General features: G+C 38.8%; 1 protein-coding gene across 3 annotated transcripts in view; it reads left to right on the forward strand.

The window, feature by feature from the left end:
- The window catches only part of CEP128 (centrosomal protein 128), a 345,267-nt gene that overhangs the window by 274,102 nt on the left and 49,180 nt on the right, over positions 1-21,985 (forward strand). For all 3 annotated transcript variants that reach the window (XM_070415562.1, XM_070415572.1, XM_070415580.1), the window contains one exon: positions 8,930-8,979. In XM_070415562.1, coding sequence (XP_070271663.1) covers positions 8,930-8,979 — 50 coding nt within the window. The remainder of the gene's footprint in view (positions 1-8,929; positions 8,980-21,985) is intronic.

The raw sequence follows: 21,985 nt of genomic DNA on the forward strand, positions 1-21,985 counted from the left end.
CTACATCAGCTCAGACCTTTCCAAGGCAGGGATAGATGTAGACACCAGAGTAGAGCAGAGGGAGTAAGCACTTCCCCTTCTCACTTCTCCGTATGCTATATGCACATTAGTAACATCTGTAGCTTTTATTGTTTTATTAAAATATATTTACTCAGTAAATGTTTCTTTAACATGTACAATATTCTGAGCTAAAGCTCCTGAAATTGGTACATTTCAAAGAGTTTGAATCTAGTAACAGATCCAAATATGTAACAATTAACTGTAATAGAATGAGAACTATAATAAAAGTACAAACAAAGAACTGTGAGAATCAGAAGCAGACGCAGTATCTCCAGGAATGAGTGGTACTGGGCATGGCATGATTTGTGAACATCGACAGAGGATGTTTGTTTTAAGCTGGGATTTGAAGGATGGTTGGGTATTTTCTACTTAGTGAAGTCCAGGAAGGATGTTACAGACAGTGTGAGGAGATATTGCAGTGATGATAGAAGTAATGGTGTGAGAAGTAAATCTATGGACAGATTTGGTATAAATGACATACCAAGGAGTTTAAATATTATCTATCTCAGCATGGGAAGTTCTAGACACACATCACTATTCTTTCCTGCCTCTATGTTCATGGAGGACATCAAAAATGAATTTAAGAACTTTCCACGTATGTCAGGCATATCCCTGGAATACTGACCACTCACACTCCAGGAAGCTGTCATCAGCAGTCACTATGGCAGCATGGATAAAATCAAGTCAATAAGCAGTTTAAAGCAAAGAATGGCATGAGCATATCTATTTTAGATTCATAACTCTGGGCTGTGCAGGGTGATGGTTGAGTGATAAGAGGGACGGGAAGGAACACAGGCAGAATGCTGCTATAGTAATACAGGTGAAAAATTCAGGACACCTTTTTATAACCAAATGTATAGAACTCAAAGCTGTCATTGCTTTTATGAAAGTTTTAGTAAACTTTTCCTCATAATATCCATTTTGGATTTAATAAATACTGCACCTAATGAATCTAGACCCAAAACAAAGTTCATGATAAGTTGCCTTCCAACCTAAGGAATTTAAGTAAAAGCCAAACTTCCTATTAGATGAGTACAATTTAGAGATTGTGTACGTAGGAAGGAACATGATTTTATGCCTGCATTTGAGCATTTGAAACTTGTTCTTGACTTGGTGTTTACAATAGATTATAAACTTCTCTTGTTCATTTCGCTAATTGTTACATATAGTAGTTTGACTGAGACAGTCCTTAGGCCAATTTAGGACAGTGTCCTGTTTTCTAATGAATCTCTTCTGACTTTCTCTGCTATTGTCGCCAATAGAAATGACAAAACTCTTCATAGTTGACGGAGTCAGAACCTTTGTTCTACATCTAGGTGTTTCTCCATGACAGAGCCAAAAATGAGGTGGAGTGGGATAGATTGTTGTGTTGTTTTCTGTAGTACATCAGTTTTGTAGAGATGAGGTTTTAAATCTCTTTAGTTGTCAAGATGGAAAGTTTCACCAGAAATGAATTGAATTCAAATAAAATACAAGTACCTGTATTTGGATATTTTACCGCATACCCAAGAGACAGACAGTGGATTACAAACCTCTCATTTATTGGGCCATTTGGGCTCCATCTGCAGACCAGTATGTTGTTTCAGCGTCTGAGACAAACCACAGAGGATAGCCCTACTTTTTTAATGTTGATCTTCATTTTAACCTGTGTGTTTTCTGTGGTCAGGCCTGATGGGAAAACTCTTAACTCACTGTGGTATGTCCATATATGTACCAGTGGGTGGCAGTAGATATAGCAGAGTTCTAAAAATGTAGCTACCAATCACACATGGAGCCTAAAAGAAGTATACTTAAGGGCTTTTTTTGTTTATTTGTTTTAAAATGCACCTGATTATTTTTCACACATGTTCCTGATTTTAGTATCGTACTGAAGGGTAATTTTTGAAAAATAGCAATAAGCCAATATGTATAATTCTTCTTATGCACCAGACACTGTTTTAAGTGTTTTACATATATTAACTTAAATCAAGTATATTTGATTTCTTTTGAGGTATTTTAGCTAATGTAGAATCATATTGTTATTCATTTATCCTATTTTACTAATGTAATAGAATGGGAAGAACATTTACTGACAAATGTTATATTAAGGAGAGGAACTATTCAACTGTCACTCATTCAACATAAACAAAATTTATGTTCTTTTTATTTTGTGAGATATTTTCTATGTTGAATGATTACACACCTTGCCAAAAATTACTGCCTTTTCAAGCGTCTAGATATTTGCTTTTCATCAAAATCACATTTTCTATTTTTTATTTTTATCCTCACCCTAGGATATGTTTATTGATTTTAAAGGGTGAGGAAGTGGGGGGTGGGGCGGGGGAGAGAAATATTGATGTGAGAAACACCAATCTGTTGCCTCCATTACATGGCCTGACTGGGGATCAAACCCACAACATAGGTATGTGCCCTGACCAGGAATCGAACTTGCAATCTTTGGGTGTATGGGATAGCACTCCAACCAACTGAGCCACCTGGCCAGGGCAAAGCCACATTTTTTTTTAATGTTATCTTCCAGAGTTGAGGAATTTTATTACAAGGTCTCACAGGTTGTTGTTGTTGCACAAGTGATTCAGCAAGGTTTCCTTTAGGATTAGGGAGGCATCAGAAATGTATAGACCTTTATGGTAGAGGTTGGAATACCATAGCATTTAAATACAAACCTTGAATGGGAAGGGAGGGTGGTCACTGCTTTGTAAAAAAGTACTGGCACCTGTCGGGTTCAGAAGCCCTGGGCTTAGGGTCATGAGCTTCTGTTGACTGGCTGTGTGACATGGACAGTGCCTTTGGATCTGTCGGAACTCAGTCCTCATCTATGAACTGTGAGGAGGTTGGATTAGATCAGCATAATTGGGAGCCTGCAGTTCCACCATGGCACCACAGGGTTGCCCCCAGGATAGGAGGGAAGTCCACTGTGCGGGGCCTAATGTCCTCCAATTTTGCTTCCACCAAAGCAGCTTCTTTTCTGCTTTCTAAATTATGTGTTTATAATATATACTTGAAAGTGTGTATGATTCTATTCATAAGACAAAATTCTACTTAAAAAAAAACACAAAAAACCCACCCCTGGTCTCAATGGTACCTTCTGTTCCTAAAATGTCAAAGTTTCTAATAACTGGGGAGCCAAGGAAGAAATGGAGAAATTGCCCATTGTATTCCCCATGTGACTAGTGTCTTGAGTATCTAGTCTACAATTGTGGGAGTCTGAGTCTGTCATTCATGACCTCTTAAGGGTTGTGGAGCACTGTTTAATTTAGTCAATCTCATTATACTGTGGCTGCCACCCACAGAAGAATGGCTCACATTTACTTTTTTTTAAAGTATTGAATTCTTCTGAGAATTTACATTATCTATTGTTTTAGGTAAATGTCAGGACACACAAAGTAACATTGAACAGGAGTACTGAATTCTTGAGTGAGGTACAGGAGCCAGAGACTAAATGCTTTTCTCTAAATTGTAATCACTAATTCGCCATATTCTGCTGCTAGCACTACTCTGTCCAGTGCCGTTGTGGTGAGCGTTGCTGTGTTTGAAGCCCTGTTTCAATAACTTTTCTCTGTTACCAGACTTGCAGTATGGATGAGATGCTTTATAATAAAGGTCAGAGATCTCAGACCTCACTGTAAAGGGTCAGATTACTAGATGGGCATGTTGTTCATGCACACCTGGGCATGCTTCTCATTTCAAAAGCAAATAAACTAAACCACAACCTATCTGCTTCCTTGGCTACAAGGAACCAGAATCAACATAAAAAAGTGTCAAACCTCCTTTGAACAGCCATGCCACCCGTTGTAAAGATTGGAAAGAATGCAAACAAGTGTACAGACTGAGCAAAAAACATGGTCATGATCTATCACCCCGAGTATTTCAGAGGAATACAGAGTGGAAAAAAACAAAACAAATTGATTTTAAAACAAATTGATTCTCCAGTTCCCATTAATGGTGTCCTTTTTTTTTTTTAAATCCTCACCAAAGGATATCTTTCCATTGATTGTTAGAGAGAGTACACAGGAGAGGGAGAGACAGAGAGAGAAACATTGATGTGAGAGAGACACATGGATTGGCTGCCTCCTGCACAGCACCATGATCAGGGTCTGCCAGGGATTGAGCCTGCAACAAGTACATGCCCTTGACCGGATTCAGACCTGTCACCCTTCAGTCTGTTGCCAACACCCTAACCATTGAGCAAACTGGCCAGGGCTTTGTGTCTTTTTCAAATTGATTTACCCCCATCTCTTAAAGACCATATAGTTAGTATCAGCTCTTTAAAGAGTTGGAACCAGTTCAAGGAAAATACACAGGACGGCAGCCCTTTTCACCAAAAAAATCTTTCATTAACTGATGTTGACGGAAGCACATTTAGCCACAGCAATCTGCATGGCAGTTGAATTGCTGTTTGTGTTGAACAGGAAACCAGAGAATAATAAAGCAAAACACGAACATGCCAGTGGTGACCAAGGGAGCAGAGCGGCCCTTTAGCTTTTCCTTGCTGATCATTTGTTCTAAAGTTGGTCAAGAACAAGCAACAAGATTGTTCATTATAGTTAGGTGCGCGGATCACACTCCGGTGTCGAGGCGTTCTGTCACTTCAGTTGTCCAGGGGTGTCATCTGTGTTCTCTCATCTGGTATTTGCTGTAGGGCAGCCACTTCTCAGCAATGCCCAGATCAGCACAGGTTAACAACACTGTTCATCATTTCAAATGCATGTGCTTAAACACTGCACCTGACAAGTGAGCAATTGCACAGAGCAGTGATATAGACAGCCGGGGCAATTTGGAGAATGTAAGTTAAGTAGCAGAGGTGGAGAAATCTTAGTTAAGGAGGGTATGGATATAAAGACCTAGAAGCTCTGGTTGTTGACATCAGAGAACTCCAAAAGGAAGGGAGAGGAGTACACATGTGTGCATTCTTTGTAGAACAACAGTATGGAAAAGGGGTACAATGAAGTACTGAGTGGTGCAAATGAGAGCATGGTATGCTAGATGGGCAGGAAGGCAGAGGAGCAGTGTTCTAGCTGTGGCCTGGCATTAACTAGGTAATCTCAGGCAAACTAATTGCTTTCTTTGAGCCTTGTCTTTATCGATTTATTGTAGAATGAAACGTTTCACTGTAGAATAGAAAGTTCTTGCCACTCTAAGTTCTCCAAGTTTCTGAATAGAGATAAAAAGGTTCAATAATACTTCATTCCCAGACACTTTTAAAAATGACAGCAATCCAACTAGTGCTAATTTACGTAAAAGGAAATAAAGTCCAGGGGTTAGGTGTGCTTCAGGCAGGAGTGATCTTGTCCTCAACCAGCTCTCTCTGTCTCTGGGCTCTGCTTTCTTCTTGGCCAGCTTCATTATTGTACAGGTTTCTTTTACAGTAGGAAATACAAGCTAATATAAGCTTGCAGTTTCCAAAGGAGAGGGATTCTCTCTCAGTATCCATATTAGTGCCTGAAAAAAGATTCCTGCTGGTGTGGCTAAGTTTATATGCTATCGGGCGGAGGGGCGGGGGGGTGGGGGGGGGTGCAGGTGGTTCTCACAGGGAAGGGATGTGGCATAGAGAAACAATAAAAACAGATGTCCACTTCTACTCTTGATAGAAGTTTAGGATGATGGTTGGTGGGGGTGAACAGAGGGGGCTCTATATTTTAAATACCAATTGTAAAAATTCTTTTGTAATCTTTTTTGTTCAGCCATCAAAATCAAGCACCGCTATTGGTGTTAGTTTTGTTGGAGGAGCAACATGAACTTTTATGTATTTGGAGAAAATTGGGAACATACTTTTTAAAAACATATTTTTATTGACTTCAGAGAGGAAGGGAGAAGGAGAGAGAGATAGAAACATCAATGATGAGAGAGAATCATTGATCAGCTGCCTCCTGCATGCCTCCTACTAGGGATCAAGCCCTAAACCCGGGTATATGCCCTAATCAGGAATTGAACCGTGACCTCCTGGTTCATAGGTTGATGCTCAACCACTGAGTCACACCGGCCGGGCAAAGGAACATAATTTTTTAATTGCAATTATCCTACTATGAAGTTCTGAGGGTAAACTGAACGTATGTCTATATTTTATCAACTGTGTGAGTTGAGTTTGGCTATATAAGTGACTCAATATCCTTATTTGCCCAGTAAATTTTAGATAAGGTATGTGATGTTTGCTATACTAAGTTGGCTATGGGGAACAAGATCATTTTCCTTTAATGGTTGGTTGATGGACCCCACTATCCACCACACCAATTCCACACTACCATTAACCAACACAATTCATTACAAGGGGCCCACCTCTGAGAACCACCTAATAACCATAAGTAGTGTAACAAAATGGCTACATCACATGGGAACAGAATAGTGATCTCACATCTCACAGGTATTGAAGAGTTGCACTGAAGACATAATTTACTAAAACCAGTTGGAGTAGGCATCTGTTGTTTTGGTCTGTCCACCTGCCTTCTTCTGTTAACAGTACTCTGACTTTGCATTAGGAAGCTGTTCTTTCTGTTCTTTGTCCAATCCTTTTGGGATTATCAGTGAACTCTTTCCATGCTTTCCCCTAGTCAAGAAGAAGGCAAGAGATCTAAGCTAGGCTACTTAGCTCTTCTCTTTATGGAACTTAATCTTGATGGAGTGACACAAAGATTAGAGGCATCCGGCCTGGCTAGCGTGGCTCAGTGGTTGAGTGTCAACCTATGAACCAGGAGGTCATGTTTCAATTCCGGGTCAGGGCATATGACCAGGTTGCAGGCTCGACCCCCACTGGTGGGTGTGCAGGAAGCAGCCGATCAATGATTCTTTCTCATTCTTGATGTTTCTACCTCTTTCTCCCCTCCCTTCCTTTCTGAAATCAATTTAAAAAATATATTTTTTTAAAAAAGATAGAGGCACCCAGGATAAAATGCCTATTGGTTCATGCTCCCTGCATCCCACCCAGACCAGTGCTTATTTTCTCCAGAGCCTAGATCCTTTTTCCCCACATCTCTATTAGTTATTCCTACAGCCTTCTAATAAATTCTAAATGATTGTTGTTCAGTTAGCAACTGAGTGCTATCACTTAGCAAGCACTAGGCACCAAACCATCTTGAAATTCCATTTATTTAGGTCAAAATTCTGTGAGTTGGAGTTGGCACTGGATTCACTTAGGCTCCTACCTATGTCATCTGTGGTCATCTTCAGTTCAGCTGGGCAGCTGTGCTCTGGACATTCCCTGACTGCCAGTGGAGGCAACCTGCAGGGTGTTAGGGGTGGGAAGAGTCCTGGACCATGTGTCTCTCGTCATCTCAATAAGCTGGACTGTGCTTGTTCAGATGATAATGACAGAGTTTCAAGTGAAAATGTGCGAGGCCTCTTGCACCTTCAAAGCAGATTGGCACAAAGTTGCATTTGCTATATTCTATTCACCAAATCAAGTCAGGAGGCAGCCTCTATGCAAGAAGAGGTGAGCGGTGTTCGTGACTGCTTGATGGAAGTAGCTACAGGGTCACAATGCAACTGAGTAAGGACACAAGAAGAGGAATGACCGAGGCTACTTAATCTACCACACCTCAAGTTGGTTTCTGCTAAAGAACATGATATGCCAACTAAAAATCCCTTTAAAAATCCACCTTAATACATTCCCATGCTCCTATAATTTATTGGTGTAACTCTGATTATGAGAGGTCTGGGAGCTAAAGTCAGCTCCACTATGGACACAGAGCAAAAACTACCTCTTATCCTTAATCCAAGTGCATTGTGTCTTGAGAGGGTTGCTTGCTGCTCCTATAGCTCTCTCATAATCATCCAGTCTCAAAGGGCCATCACTATCAATCATACCATCTACCAGGTTTTCTGGAGTTTCAGTGTACTGCCTACCCAGCTATGACATATACCATTGTGGCTTGGCTTTCCACGATACTGTTGTTTCCTGCTGCATCTGGCATTGCACTTGCTAAAAACATTTGCCTTTCTGGGATATATATTGAATTTCTGGAGGTTATATATTCCTTTTATGCAGCACAGCCTCTTGGTAAGCTATATCAATCACAGCGTAAGGCAAATGCTAATATTAATGTGCGCTGCTGTAGGTGTTTATTGCCAGTTTCCATCCAAGTTCTGACTCAGCCCAGCCCTCTCTAGGTTTGTGAGATCTAATAACATCACAGCACAGGGTGGTATAGCTGCAGGCAGAAAATTCTACTTGCCAAATATATGCATATATATTTTTACAGCAGGTTCATAAATTAATGTCGGGCACTGAGGCACTGTGGCTGTGCGCAGGCATTTAGACAGAACTCTCTTCAGCAACTACCTCGCCTTCCAGCCACTGATTTCTCTGAGATGGTGCCAACCTCTTGGTCAGATGTAGCTTCAATGCTTCCCACCCTTTCGGTGTGAAATGATAATTAATGTGACTGTACAGTTAAGCCGGTGTTCTACTTCCATTAATAACACCCATTATTCCAGGGTATTTTAATTTGGTTATAAAATTTTCTCTGGAGATGTTGGCTTGGGAGTTTAAGAGCAAATAGTTTGCTTCTCATTTTTCTTTCAAAAGAAAAAATGTGTGTGTGTGTGTGTGTGTGTGTGTGTGTTTAAGGAAAATTTTGTGTTACTTTTGAGTTATGTAAACTAGACCAAATTTCTAAAATGCTGATGTGATTTGGGATTTTAATTGAGTTGGTCTCATTCTCCAATATCTCCACCAGCTCTGGGACCTCCCAGGGTTCTCAGCCAGCTTAGGTTTGGCAGGATCCAGAACTCTACTCATCTCATCCGTGGGCATGAGGACATCAAATTTTATTCCAGACAACAGTTTATATAAGCCCCTGACTGAATTGTGTTTGATAATAAGAGGCTACCAATTTTTGCACTGCATTTTGATGGGTATTTTACTTTCTTGTTGTAGATCTGCTGGAGGAGTCCCACAGAAAAGATGAAGAAATGGAATCTCTACAGGTAATTGTCCAATAGGGCAGGTATCCTGGTGATAAAAGCATTTTTGTTGTTGTTGTTTGCCCGGTTAGCCTTTAATATTGTTCCATTCAGACCACGATGACAAATGGAGTAAAAAAAAAAAAGTCAGAACTTTAAAGCCCAAGTTGGAATTTGCTTCCTTTAGAAGTGTTTGAGAGCATTTATAATCTCCTAAAGCAAGAAGCTTACTCAGGCTTGCCTGGGTGGCGCAGCTGGTTGGAGCATCATCCTGAATACCAAAAGGTAGTGGTTTTGATTGCTGGTCGGGGTGGTGTGGGAGGCATCCGATGAATGTTTCTCTCTCACATAGATCTCTCTCTCTCTCTCTCTCTCTCTCTCTTTCCCTTCTTCTCTCTAAAATCAATTAAAAATAAGAAGCCAACTCGGCCTTCATGCTACTCTTGAAAGGAACTTTTTATTCCTTGGTTTAGCTTACTAGCAGCATTAGGAAATGAAAGCAACATCTTTGCAAAATCATTTCTCTCAGATAGGACTGATGAGTAAGGATGAATTCATGGAATCTACATATTCAAGTGAAAGTTGAAAGTATTCTGACTCCATGAATGTCATCTACCAATGGCCAACCAAGAATATAAACACATATATGGCCCTTAAGACTTACCTTGTATGCCTCTCAGTTCACTATGGATTTATGCACATTTCTTGAATTAGAAAATTGTGTTTGAAAGGTTGCACTAGAATGTTAATTGACATTTCCATGGAACGAGCAATTGATGTTAACTCGGCACCTGACAGAAGTTCTCTTTCTTTTGCATTGGCCTAACTTACAAATGGGTAACTGAAATGTCTATCTTTATTAGGGGAAATATAATCAGTTATATTCGCATGACAGAACCAATTCATTTAATGTCAACATTGTGGATTAAGAACAGTAAATACTTTGGACATTTAAAGTTCTCCTTGGGCCTGGAGATGCAAGTAGGACTGGAGAGTGATGCAGTGAGCTGGCTTGAATGCTGTAGGGGTAAAGATGTTTGCTTTGGGCCAGTGAAGGATGGATTAAGCAAAGCTGAAAGAGCAAGAGGAATGTTCTATAATTGGGGACTCTTCTCTCTGATGCTCCATCTGTTAAGTTTTATAATTGATCTGAAAATGATGAAGAAGAGTACAGCTCTATATATCTAATAAAAGTGGCTTGTGTTAACCACAGTTTTGTACAGATTAAATTTTTTAACATCTTGAGCTACATTCAGGTATAAAAAGAAAGAGCCCGGTTTATCTAGTCTGGGCTGGGAAAAATCTCAACTACATACTCACCCTGTATATCATTGAGAAATTACTATCAGCAATGCTGCTGTTATGAACAGCAGAGCATCCTTGTGCACTATATATATATATATATATATATATATATATATATGCTTTTTGAAGCATTTTGGTTATGCACCATATTTGCCATTGGCCCCAGAATACCACATATAAACATATTTATTGAGTACATAATACGTATCTGGCCTTTTGAAATGGCAGCACAGACCCTTTTGAGTTTATTTCTCTCACAATATGAATGTTGGAATCTGTAATCCTGTTAAAGTTAATAGCCAATGCTGCTTCTCAAATATTTATTAAGTGCTGGCAGCATTTTCTACCAAAATGTCTATCGAGTGCAATAGAATGTCCCAGCCAACTAACTATGGGATTTTTAAATGTAGGGCATCATCCAGTATGATATCCAACAGCAGAAAAGTTCACTGTTGGCACTTTGTAGAGGCAACTAGTGTCTAACTAATACTCTGTTAAGATCTAAGAAGGAACTGGCACTCGCAGAGAGCACAGAGTGCATAGACATGTCCCAGAAAGCCTTTCATGTTCCAGACTAGAGGAAGACCTATCAAAGGTGCCTACATCCCCGAGTCTTCAAATGTCAGTATCACGGGTGATAGCTTGAGAAGACTATCTATTAAAGTATGCAGGTTGAAGTCCTACAATCACACAATAGAATTTGGGGAGAAAAAGACAAAGGAATTTTTAAATAAATGATAGCACCAAGGACTGGAGGTTGGCAGTTCTTGAGTTTTAAGTCCTGTCTCTGCTTCTGATTCACTGGGTAACCTTGAGTAACTCAATTAACTTTGCTGTGACTATTTTCTGATCTATAATGTAAAATCATCAAACTGTCTTCCAGAAATCTTTAGTGTGGATTAGATTATCCCAGAAGGGAGAGCTAAATATTTAATTCCAATTTACAGTGTTAGCAAATCCCCACATGTCCAAATTGGAGTCAATTTTATTTACTCATTACCATCATATAATTGTGTATAACAGACATTCTGCATTTAATATTATTCTCCTTAAGGGTAGTGGGTGTTTATCTCTAAGCTCTTCCCAGTTCCCTGTAACTAAAAGGCGCTCCATCTACTCATTGAACAAATCTTTATTGTACAAGGCCCTATACTAGTTTCTAGGGATACAAAGGCAAGCTACTTATACTGGATAGCTTCTTGCCCTTTACACAGTAATTAGTGAAAAAGAATGTTAAATAGGCATTTATAATAAAGTATTTTAAAATGCTACTAGGGGAGATAACTCACTGTGGGAGCATATAGCAAGAACATCTGTCTTTGTTTGGTGGAGATAATGGTAGGTTGGGTGTAAGTTTAGGGGGTCAAAGGTGAAAAGGATGAGCTGGGATGGAGTGGCAATCCAAATTGGCTTCCCAAAGGAAGTCGATATTTAAATGATAATCAGGAGTTAGCATTGGCAAGTTTGGAGTGAAGATAAGAAAAGTTTTAGGAAATGTGAAGGATATGGGAAGGCCTGCGGTAAAGAGAGCATCGGTGTCATATTTAAGGAACTGAAAGAAGTTGTGTATGGTGGGAAGTAGTGACAGAGAGCAGAAGCAAAATGGGAATCTGTAAGGTAAATAGAGGTTTAAGGGATCTCCTAAAGAAGTTAGGATTTTATCTTTAGTGTATGGAAAAATAATAAAGAGAACAATATTATCAAATTTACATCTATATAACTGGCTTAAAAGCATTGGGGGCAAGCAAGATTGAAATCAGGGAGTCCAATTAAGCATATATTTGTGAGAATGTTGGCAAAGAACAATGGTTGCCTGTATTGGGTAGTAGCAGAGAGCATGAAGACGAGGGTGTGCGTTTTAATGTATTTTATAATGTAAAACCTATGGCACTTTGAAATTGGTTGTTAGCAAGTAAAAAGAAAGGAGTTAAGAATAACTCAGGTGTTTTGATTGGGGAACTATATGGATGGTTGTTATGCAATGAAATAAAGAGAAGTTGATTAGTTCAATTTATGATATTTTGAGTGTGGGTGCTTTGAAACATCAGATAGCAATGTCAAGAGGGTTTCACATATGACCTCAGAAGAGTTTGAACTGGACATGCAGAATTTGATGTCATCAGATCTGGTTTTCATATCATACAGATGATACTACAAGTTTATGAGCAATGAAGACTCCTAGGGAAATATGCAGAATAGAGATGAAAACTTAAGCCAGAACTTTCAGGATCACCAACACATAAATAACAGGCTGAGGATGAAACTCCTGCAGAGAAGTCTGAAATGTAAAGAAAATAATTTCAGGAAAGCATGGTGCCTAGAAGTTTAGCCAAGAATATTTTAAGAGGAAAATAATCAATAAAATGGAATAAATTTCTGTTAAATGCCTGAATTGATTTGGCTAGCAGTGGTCGGCAAACTCATTAGTCAACAGAGCCAAATATCAACAGTACAACGATTGAAATTTCTTTTGAGAGCCAAATTTTTTAAACTTAAACTATATAGGTAGGTACATTGTTATTAACTTAATTAGGGTACTCCTAAGGCTTAGGAAGAGCCACACTCAGGGGGCCAAAGAGCCGCATGTGGCTCGCAAGCCACAGTTTGCCGACCATAGGGCTAAGGAGTCTAGGTTTTAAAATAAAAGTTTACCATATGATGAATTGTAATTTCCTATCATGCCTATGAAGCAACTCTCATGTCTTTTATTTTCCCAAATGTGCACTACTTTGCTCAGTGCCTCACCTTAGTAGGTACTCAGTAAATTTTTGTTGAGTAAATAAATAAATAAATACGTGACACCATGCCAGGGTCTTATGTATATGGCACCTATTCCTGGCTCTCCTGAAGAAGAGAGAACAACCTATTAGAAAACAACCATCTCTGCCCCGGGGTTCATTTTTGTTTAAAAAATTGGGGGGTGACTTTCAAATTCTATCCCCCTGCTCGCGTGCACACACGTACATTTCACTCCCTCCTTCTCTCTGACCTGCTCTCTTCTCCCTCCCTCTTTGAATGTAACATTGAAAAGAAAGGTCAAGGAGTGAATCCTAGAGGTCAATAGAAAAGGAAGAGAGTAAAATGGTGAGGGGGGATGGGGTAGCAGAGAAAATGTTTTCAATCTTCAGAGAATGACAAACAATGGAATCAAACATATTTGACAGCCATTTTTACAATACAGCTGGTAATTCCCAAAATTCTTTGTTGGAGCTTAGCATTGTCTGGCTGTGGTTTTTGTGTGTGTGCTGTGTGACATTTGCAGTTGGTTACACTGTGGGCGCTGCTCTTTCTAAAAACAAAGTATTGTCTTTGACTGTAAATGTGTGGTGCTGTATGAGTATCATTTGCATATGGGTTTGAGGTAAATTGAACAAGCAAAGCCCTTCTTTAATCCCCTAGAGATCAGCTAACACATTTTAAATAGACATAAATGGCAACCCATTTTTCCTCAATTTAGTTGAAACGTATTCAGTGATTGACATTTTACTAGAGATGGCTGTTAGTGGTAGGTGCTGCTGTTGCTTTTGTTTTCATTTTTAAATTACCAAACTACCTCTCATTGATTTCCTGCTTTTCGCAGTGTTGTCTTGTGATTCTCGGAATGCAAATCACATGAAAAGCATATCATAGTTAGTGAGGAAAAGCTTTAAAGTGCTACGTAAGACAGTTGCTAAACATACTAGATACCTGGAAAATGCATATGGTCCTTCTCTCATGTACGCTTATAGTCATCTCACTCTTAATTTTATCTAAAATGAGAGAGAACTAGATGATTATGGATGTGCATTTTCTTATTCATTTTCCTCTTTTACTACAAGCAATGTCCAAACCTATATATTGGCGACAGTAATGATACCAACTCCAAGGCAGAGGATTAGCTTAAATAAGAAGTAGGTAAACCTTGGTGCCTGGCAGGGCCTCCATAGATTCTGATTCCCCACACTGACTATTTATTTGCACCTACTATGTGCAGACATAGTGCTACCCACTGTGGAGAGTGCTGTAAATGCCCCTGCCCTCTTGGAGCCCTGTCTGCCCTCCTTCCCTGCCCCTTTCTCTTTCTCACCCTCTTCCTCTGTCTTACTTTCCCCCTCTTTCATGGGCAGCCATGATTTTAAATTCAGATTTGGATCAGATTATGCTAAAGGAATTGTTATATATTTTTCAAATGTAGTGAAAAAGTCACAATGTGGCAATAATAAAATTGATTATATGGGCTACATATGAGTATCAATCACTTATTTCAAGAGTAACAAGGAAACATTTGAGCTGTAGGATCTATCATCTAAATGTCACAAATATTTATTCAGTATCAGTATTTTCACTAGAAATGAATTAAATTCTTTGTTTAATTAAAAAATAGTGTTGTGGTTTAAAAAAAAAGTAATATATGTTTCCCTAAGACATTCCAGAAGCTATGCCCATGTAGGATATTAAATGGCATTATAGACATGTTGTTTTTTAGATGACCTATAATTCTGTTTAATTTCTCTCCCAGATAGCTTTAGAAATAGTCTGGAACCTACCATTAGAAGGATTTCATTATTTTGGGCAAATGTTTTGGGAGTGGAGGGCCAGGAGTTTAATTTTGTTTCGTTTGCCCAAGCAGTGCTAAGGCAAAAGTATTTGGGAGAGCAGGAGGGAGAAGATAACCTTTTTCTCAGCCATCATGTCACACCAGCTACTTATGGAGTTGCCAGCATATGGCAGCATGGTGTTTTTAAGAAAAAAAATAGAACTCGAATTTCTCAGTTCTCTTGGAACAAGTCTAATAAATATTAATATAGGGGCATTATAATATGGAAAAGAAATCTAGTGGAAAGTTGGCAGACACATCTGTAGAGATTAACTGGGCAAGAAAAACCACCAAAGACAAAAAACTGACATGGGCAAAGAAATTGTCCTGGCAGAGCCTGACAGCATAGGGCATTAACATCTCAATAGTCCCAGCGGATGGCACATCCTCCTGGTAGCCAACCATGTGATAAATTGGACCAGTGACAGACCAAATGGGTAATTTCCATGGTTTTGCTGTCAATCATATCTGCCTGACTGGAATGACCATAACCTGTACTTTCAAACCACACAGTGGTTTGGAGATTATAGAGATTGTGGGAAGAAATGCAAAGACAGGACAACTAAGAGTCTCTGAGTGAGAGTGAAGGGAAAGTGAGGGTGAAAAGTGGTGCTGTGTTCTAACACCGGGCCTCCAGAAGAATGCAAGAATTGGTTAAAGCAGTTCTTAAATTTCTACTGAAATTCTGATTTGCTTGGGAGATCCTAAAGTACTTGCACAGAAGTCCCAATTTAAATAAACTGATCATTTGAAATTGACTGTTTAAGGCCTTGTTAAACTAAAAGGTAAATTCAGTGTCCTGTTCATTCCTAAGATGACTCAGAGGAGTTATAGTCGAATTTATATAATCCTAGAAACCAAAATGTAATGCAGACTTACTTATTCTCCCCAAAATGCATTCCTTGGAACATAGGCAAATCACTACGTGTCTATTTCTTTTTCCAATAAAAGCTGTTCTAAACAATGTCACAAATTAAACAAAATGGGTGATTATAGGCTATGGGACGGTTGAGCAATATTTTGCCACTTTCAGGAAGAGGTGACTTAATGGCTCATTAAAGTCTCTATTTTGTCAAAAGGTGAGGAGGCTTACCCAGACTTCAATTCAGTGTGAGGTCTCAACAGAGATGAAACTTTAGATGTTTGTATCAGGGTCAAGCAGGGTCTCAGCTGATTAGATCTGCACACTTCAATTTACTACGTCAAGAGTGCTCAGGAGAATGGAGAACCAAGCTCAGTAAAACAGATTCCATTTGAAATGTTAGTGGTCATTAAATTTTATCACCCTATTTTACCTGAAATTTGCAACCTAATTTTAATTCTAAATTTATGACAGAATTAAAGTGGAAAGTAGAAAGCTCTGGGAGGGAAGAACTCTTCTGTCTGAATGTACTGAAATTGATTGACTAGATAATTTTCTTTCCAGGATAAAAAATATAAAAACGTGGCTGGTTCTGTTTATTCAGAGGGATGGAAAACATAAGTCTTCAGGATTCAGCAGTCTCCTTGAGTCAAGGTTATTAAAAAGTCTCTAAAAAATGCCATTTGGAAACATTTAAAAATACAAAGTGTAGTATTTGAGCACAAAAGCCCAAATTTTACTCCGTGACAGAAAGTTTAAAAAACTTGGTAGTGAAAAATGAATCAAATTTGTGTTACTGATTTTGTAAATTGTTCCCATAAGGTGGGAAATTATTTTATCTGTCTCCATACACATCCCCTTTGCAGTTGGCTCCATGAAAAGCAACATTTCCATAAAGCATCTCTCGGTGCCTTTGTGGAGTCCGAGTTCTGGGCACCCTGGGCATTGGGGCTGAGAGAAAGAACAGCTTGCATGTTTTTGTGACAAATGACAATAATCTAAGCTCATTATGATGTTTTGCAGTGTTGAGCTTGTCTGAGAGTTGGGCTATGTCTCCAGAGTCCACTGTGGGCAATTTCATTTGGGTTGCAGATTAACTGATTGCTTCTAGACTGTTCATAATATGTTTCTTCTTGTTCTTCTCATGTCACCTTCCCAGATAGACCTTAAACTTTGTACAGATAACTGTGAGTCTGAGTTCCTTCAGGCCTCTATAACAAAAAAATACCTTAGACTGGTAGCTTAAACTAAAAACAGTTATTTCTCACAGCTCCAGAGGTTGAGAAGTCCCAGGTCAAGGCAGATGCAGTGTCTATATTCAGTGTTCACAGAGGTAGATTTAGTAGGTGGTGAGGGCCACTCTTCTGATTCATAGATAGCCATCACCTTGCCCTGTCCTCACATGGCAGAGAGCAAAGGGGACTCTGAATCACTTTTATGAGGGGTCCATCCTCAAGACCTAATCACCCCCAAAGTTCCTACCTCCTGATATCATCACATCGGAAGTTAGGATTTCACCCTGTGAATTTTGGGGGTATACAAACATTTGATTATAACACCATGTTCTCCCTTTCCTCTTCCATCTCCTGATAACATTGACTGTTGTGAAAAGCAATTTTTGAAATGATGAAACAGTAGTGTGCAACAAATTTGGAAACAAATGCTCATCAGCAATATACTTCTGGTTGAAACATTTTCCATAGACTCTTAAGACAAATCTTGACATTTGAAGCATTAATAGGGCATTATTGAAAGAAATTATAGTTCTCATTCCAGGGCTCTCACCGAGCCCCATCTGTGGCTGATTTTCCAGAACATAAAAAAATGCTCAGAGGATTTCCCCAAGATGGAGTCTTCAAACTCACTAAGATTATGTTTCACTCTATTAACAAACACTTATTTAATACTCCTTAAGTCCTATCAAGGTTACGCTAAATCTGCCCCAAAGGGTGTTGGTGTGTGCATCAAAGCAGAAGAAAATAAATACCCTCTGACTTGTTAATGCATAATATTAATAGCTAATGAGCAATTCTTTTGTGTCTTGCACTGTGCTCAAAGTTGTAAATATAGGTCATGTATTCCTTATGACAATTCTATCAGGTAGATACTGTTATTCTCATTGTGCAGATAGAGAAGCTACTGAGCCTGATAGCTGCATAGCCAGTAAGTGGCTCGGCTAGCATTTGTATTAGAATCTGCCTGGCTTCCATACCACTGTGCTTAATGCCTCATGAGCTTATGGAGAACTGATTTTCTGCACTTAATTTGTTTAGGTTCCTGGCCTTTCTTTTAATTTCTTCCTCTTCCCCCACCCCCTAAGAATAATTTGTTAGCAAACATATGCATCTAGTGTGGCAAAATACTAACTGACCCCGTACCTTTTCAAAAAAAGAGATATAAGAAACTAATTTTAAGAAAGTGCCTTATTTCACTAATTTTAAGTCCCAATACGTGGCACTTAAAATTAGTGAAACTTCTCACTGCCTTTCTGTAACTCTAAAACTACTTATAATCCTTTAGGCTCCAAGCTTACATACACATGACAACTGGGAACACTGTCATATAAATACATATTTTTGGCCATTGGCATGTGAGGAAGATTTTAGTTCCTGGTGTAAGATTAGGAACCATCCAGTAATCTCAGGCACTTCTAGGAAGGCGAAGGGATCATTTTTCTTTTTCCATTCTGCACCTTTTCTTTTTGCTTATTCATCATGTTTTAAATAAACAGACTGAAGAAAGTTGTTATTAAAGCCCTCCTCGGGCTTCTTCAATTTCAGTTTCCAACCAGGTTCAAAATATTCTGGCAAAAATTAAAGGCAACACTGGAAATGTTTGCATAAATCTTAAATTGTGCAAAAAGTGATAAAACTAAAATGAACTGAAAGAATGACTAATAAGCATCTCCTGTTGTGTCTTTGTCTTTGAATCATAATCAGTGATTATTTTGGTTTTGAAAAATTGATTCTGAAGTGCATTCCTTTCCCTGAGCATCCGCGTTCCGCTCACTACTCGAAATTTAATTTGTTCGAAGTTTAATGTTTGCTGTTGGAAGTGCGGAGGCTTATTAGCACACTAATAAATAACATTTAATGTCTGCTAACAATATTTCTGGATTTGTTCATGAAATGAAATAGAAAAATATTACCTACAAGAGACTCCGTGTCTTTACCACATTCTGGTTGTAATTGAAATCCCAAGTTTTCATTTCACTGTTCCCAAAGAACTAACACATTTGTCACGAATGAAACAAGTGTGGGGGGAGAGGCCATTTCTGAGCCCAGCGATGAATCTAAGCTCCTGTAGCCCAGACCTGAAAAAGCTGGGAGAGCAGAACAATAGGGCTGCCATCCACCTGTACAGCAGCACAGCTAATTAGGGGGAGGCCTTTGCTGCCTTTGTCCTTCTCATAGCTCCCCGGCAGTATTGGCTGTGTGCTTCAGCTGGCCCAACGGCAGACCCAGAGGCACAAGGAGTTGCAGCTCCCTTAAGAAAGGCATATGGCAAGCATATAATCCCTTTTACGGTATAGTAAATGAATATAAAAATGTGTACCAATAATGGTTTTCATTTGAACATTAAATTTTATGGTGTGTTGTTACACTGACCCCCGACATCTGTTTAGAGTAAGGTTCTGGAATGCTGTGCTGGCATGTGCGATTTTGAGAAGGAAGCTCCAGTTTCCCAGGGTATCCCCGAACCTCCTCCACACACACATCATAGTCCCAATGGTCATAAAAATGCATTTATTGTCTGTTTGTTCATAAAACTGCACTGTTAGTATGTGGTATTTCCATTAGCTTCATTTCACAGAGCTTTTCAATATATATATTTAAATGTGACCTTTCATTTGTTTTCGAGAGTTAGTATAGATGCCTTTGAGTCAGGTGGACCTGGTTTATGGTCTAAGCTCCAACCTTAAATCACAGTGTGGAATGCAATACATTTAATATCTTTAAGTCTGCTTCTTTGACTTTAAATGAATAAAATTCAATAATGTTACCTAATGAAAGTTTTTGTGAGGATTAAATGAGAACATATGCAAAAGCACCCGATACAAATTTGGCAAATAATAAGCTTTTAATAAATAATGTTGCTTTTTATGATGCTGGTAATTTACAGCCACAATACAAATATCAATGTCCCTTTTGTTCCTGAAATTAAATGCTCCCTTTTGTGTCCCAGAAACTTTGCATGTGCCATTCCCCCTCTCTCTCATCCTCTTCCCTTAAGTCTTTCAAATATGGCTCATCCTTTGTTTCAGCTCAAATGCCATCTTTCTGTGGGACCCTGACCTGACCCACCTCTCTAAGGTCAACTTCTGCCCCCACTCCCATCACAGTTGCTGAGTATCTTCTTTATTTATGTCTTCGTCTTCTCTTTTGCAGTGTAAGCTCTGTGATGGCAGAGACCGTTATCTTCCTTGTCAGTAACTATGTACCCAATCTCCAAAAAAGTGTGTGCATGGATGAATGGATGGATTATATAAATGTATATATGAGTACAAGAGAGGGAGGGAGAAAGGGAGTCAGAAAGGAAGGAAGGAAGGACATTGGAATGAAAGAAAAAATAATGGAGAAAAGGAAGAAACTTATATGGCCCGAGGAATGGTTTATATTCTGGGGATAAGTTTCTTCCTTTCTCTTTTCTTACCCCTGATCAGTGTGTTTCACCTTATCCTCTCCTTTTCAGAATTGTATAGGTTTGCCACAGGGTGACCTCTGTGAGGCAGGTCATATTTCCTAGGGGATACCAACACCTTAGAACAAAGGGTTGTCATATTTCCTGTAAAGGCAAAATATTTTCCATTTTACAGGTTATGTGCCATCTCACAACCACTCAACTCTGCCATTATAGAGTGAAAGCAACCATAGACCATTTAGAAGGAGATGAATAGGCTACTTTCCAATAAATTTTATTTATGGAAAATGAAATTTGAATTATGTGTAATTTTCACATGTCATGAAATAGCATTCTTTGATGTTTTTTTTTCAGCCAAATAAAAATCTAAAAACACTTCTTCTCTTCTGGACCTATGAAAACTCTCAGTGGGCTAGATTTGACTCACTGTGACCTGCCTTGGAATGAGCTAGTTTAATGGTTATCGGTCACAAGGATGTTTGCTTTTTAAAAGGTTAATGGGAGTGGGGGGCAAAGAATAAATTTTTGAGTTCTTCCTCAAAGAATAAATTTCCAGCCCTGGCCAGTGTTGCTCAGTGGTAGAGTGTCAGCCTTCGAACCAAAAAATCTTAGACTTCATTTCTGGTCAAGAGCAGGTACCTAGGTTGCAGCTTCACTCCCCGCCCTGGTTTGGGTGCATGCTGGAGGCAACCAATTGATGTATCTCTCTCACATTTGTTAAAAATTGATGTTTCTCTCTCTCTCTCTCTCTCTCTCTCTCCCCCCCTCCCTCCCTTCCACTCTTCCTTAATGGAAAAAAATATCCTCCAGTGAGGATTAAAGAAACAAAAACACACAAAAAAAAGAAGGAATAAAGTTCCATTGGTAGAATTTTAAATAATTTTGCAAATGGAAGGAAAGGATAATTTTGAGTAATCAGACCTTTCTGAACTCCTGAAATCCCAGGCATCAGTGCTTCCTTATCTACAGGTAAGGTTGTAAGTGTTGAAAGTGGTTCTCATTACCCACTAAAACTGCCTGGGTGTGTCTAACAAACTCTCATCTCATTTACTCTTTCATGACATAGACTTTGGAATTAAGGATCAGTTCCTTCCAGAAATGATTTTGAAAGCAAGGCAATTGAACTCAATCACTACTCTTTATTTATAATCCTAAGGAGTAAAATGTTTTAAATTTCAAGTAATGATTTTCCTAAAATGTGTGACTTTAAGGTGGGTAAGGAATTATTTTGGGGAACGGTTGAAAAGTACATCATGATATTTTCTCCAAATGCAGATATTAAAAACTTATTTGAAATTATTATGGTCCTATTAGCATTATTTTTATAGCTGTTACCATATGTATAGTACTTTCAATGATTTTAAGACAGTAGAGCTTTCCAACTCTTTTTCTTTGCTCACGTCTCTCTCAAACAGCCAAAGCTACATTTTAAAATTCCACCTTGGGAAGATGCTAGTCAGACTGCAATGAGAAATCACAAGGAAGCTCAATTGGAAGAAAAAGCAGTTAAGTATTTCATAGGTAGAAATATTTAGGATATTTAAAACTAAATAGTCCAAATACATTTACTGTATTTTAGGATATACAGGATAGGTCAGCATTCAGATATGCTTTCCAGAAGTGCCACTAAAAACTAAGTTTGTTGT

The sequence above is a fragment of the Myotis yumanensis genome, unplaced genomic scaffold, assembly GCF_028538775.1.
Source record: "Myotis yumanensis isolate MYYU_CA2020_CCGP unplaced genomic scaffold, mMyoYum1.0.hap1 SCAF_1, whole genome shotgun sequence".
NCBI lineage: Eukaryota > Metazoa > Chordata > Mammalia > Chiroptera > Vespertilionidae > Myotis > Myotis yumanensis.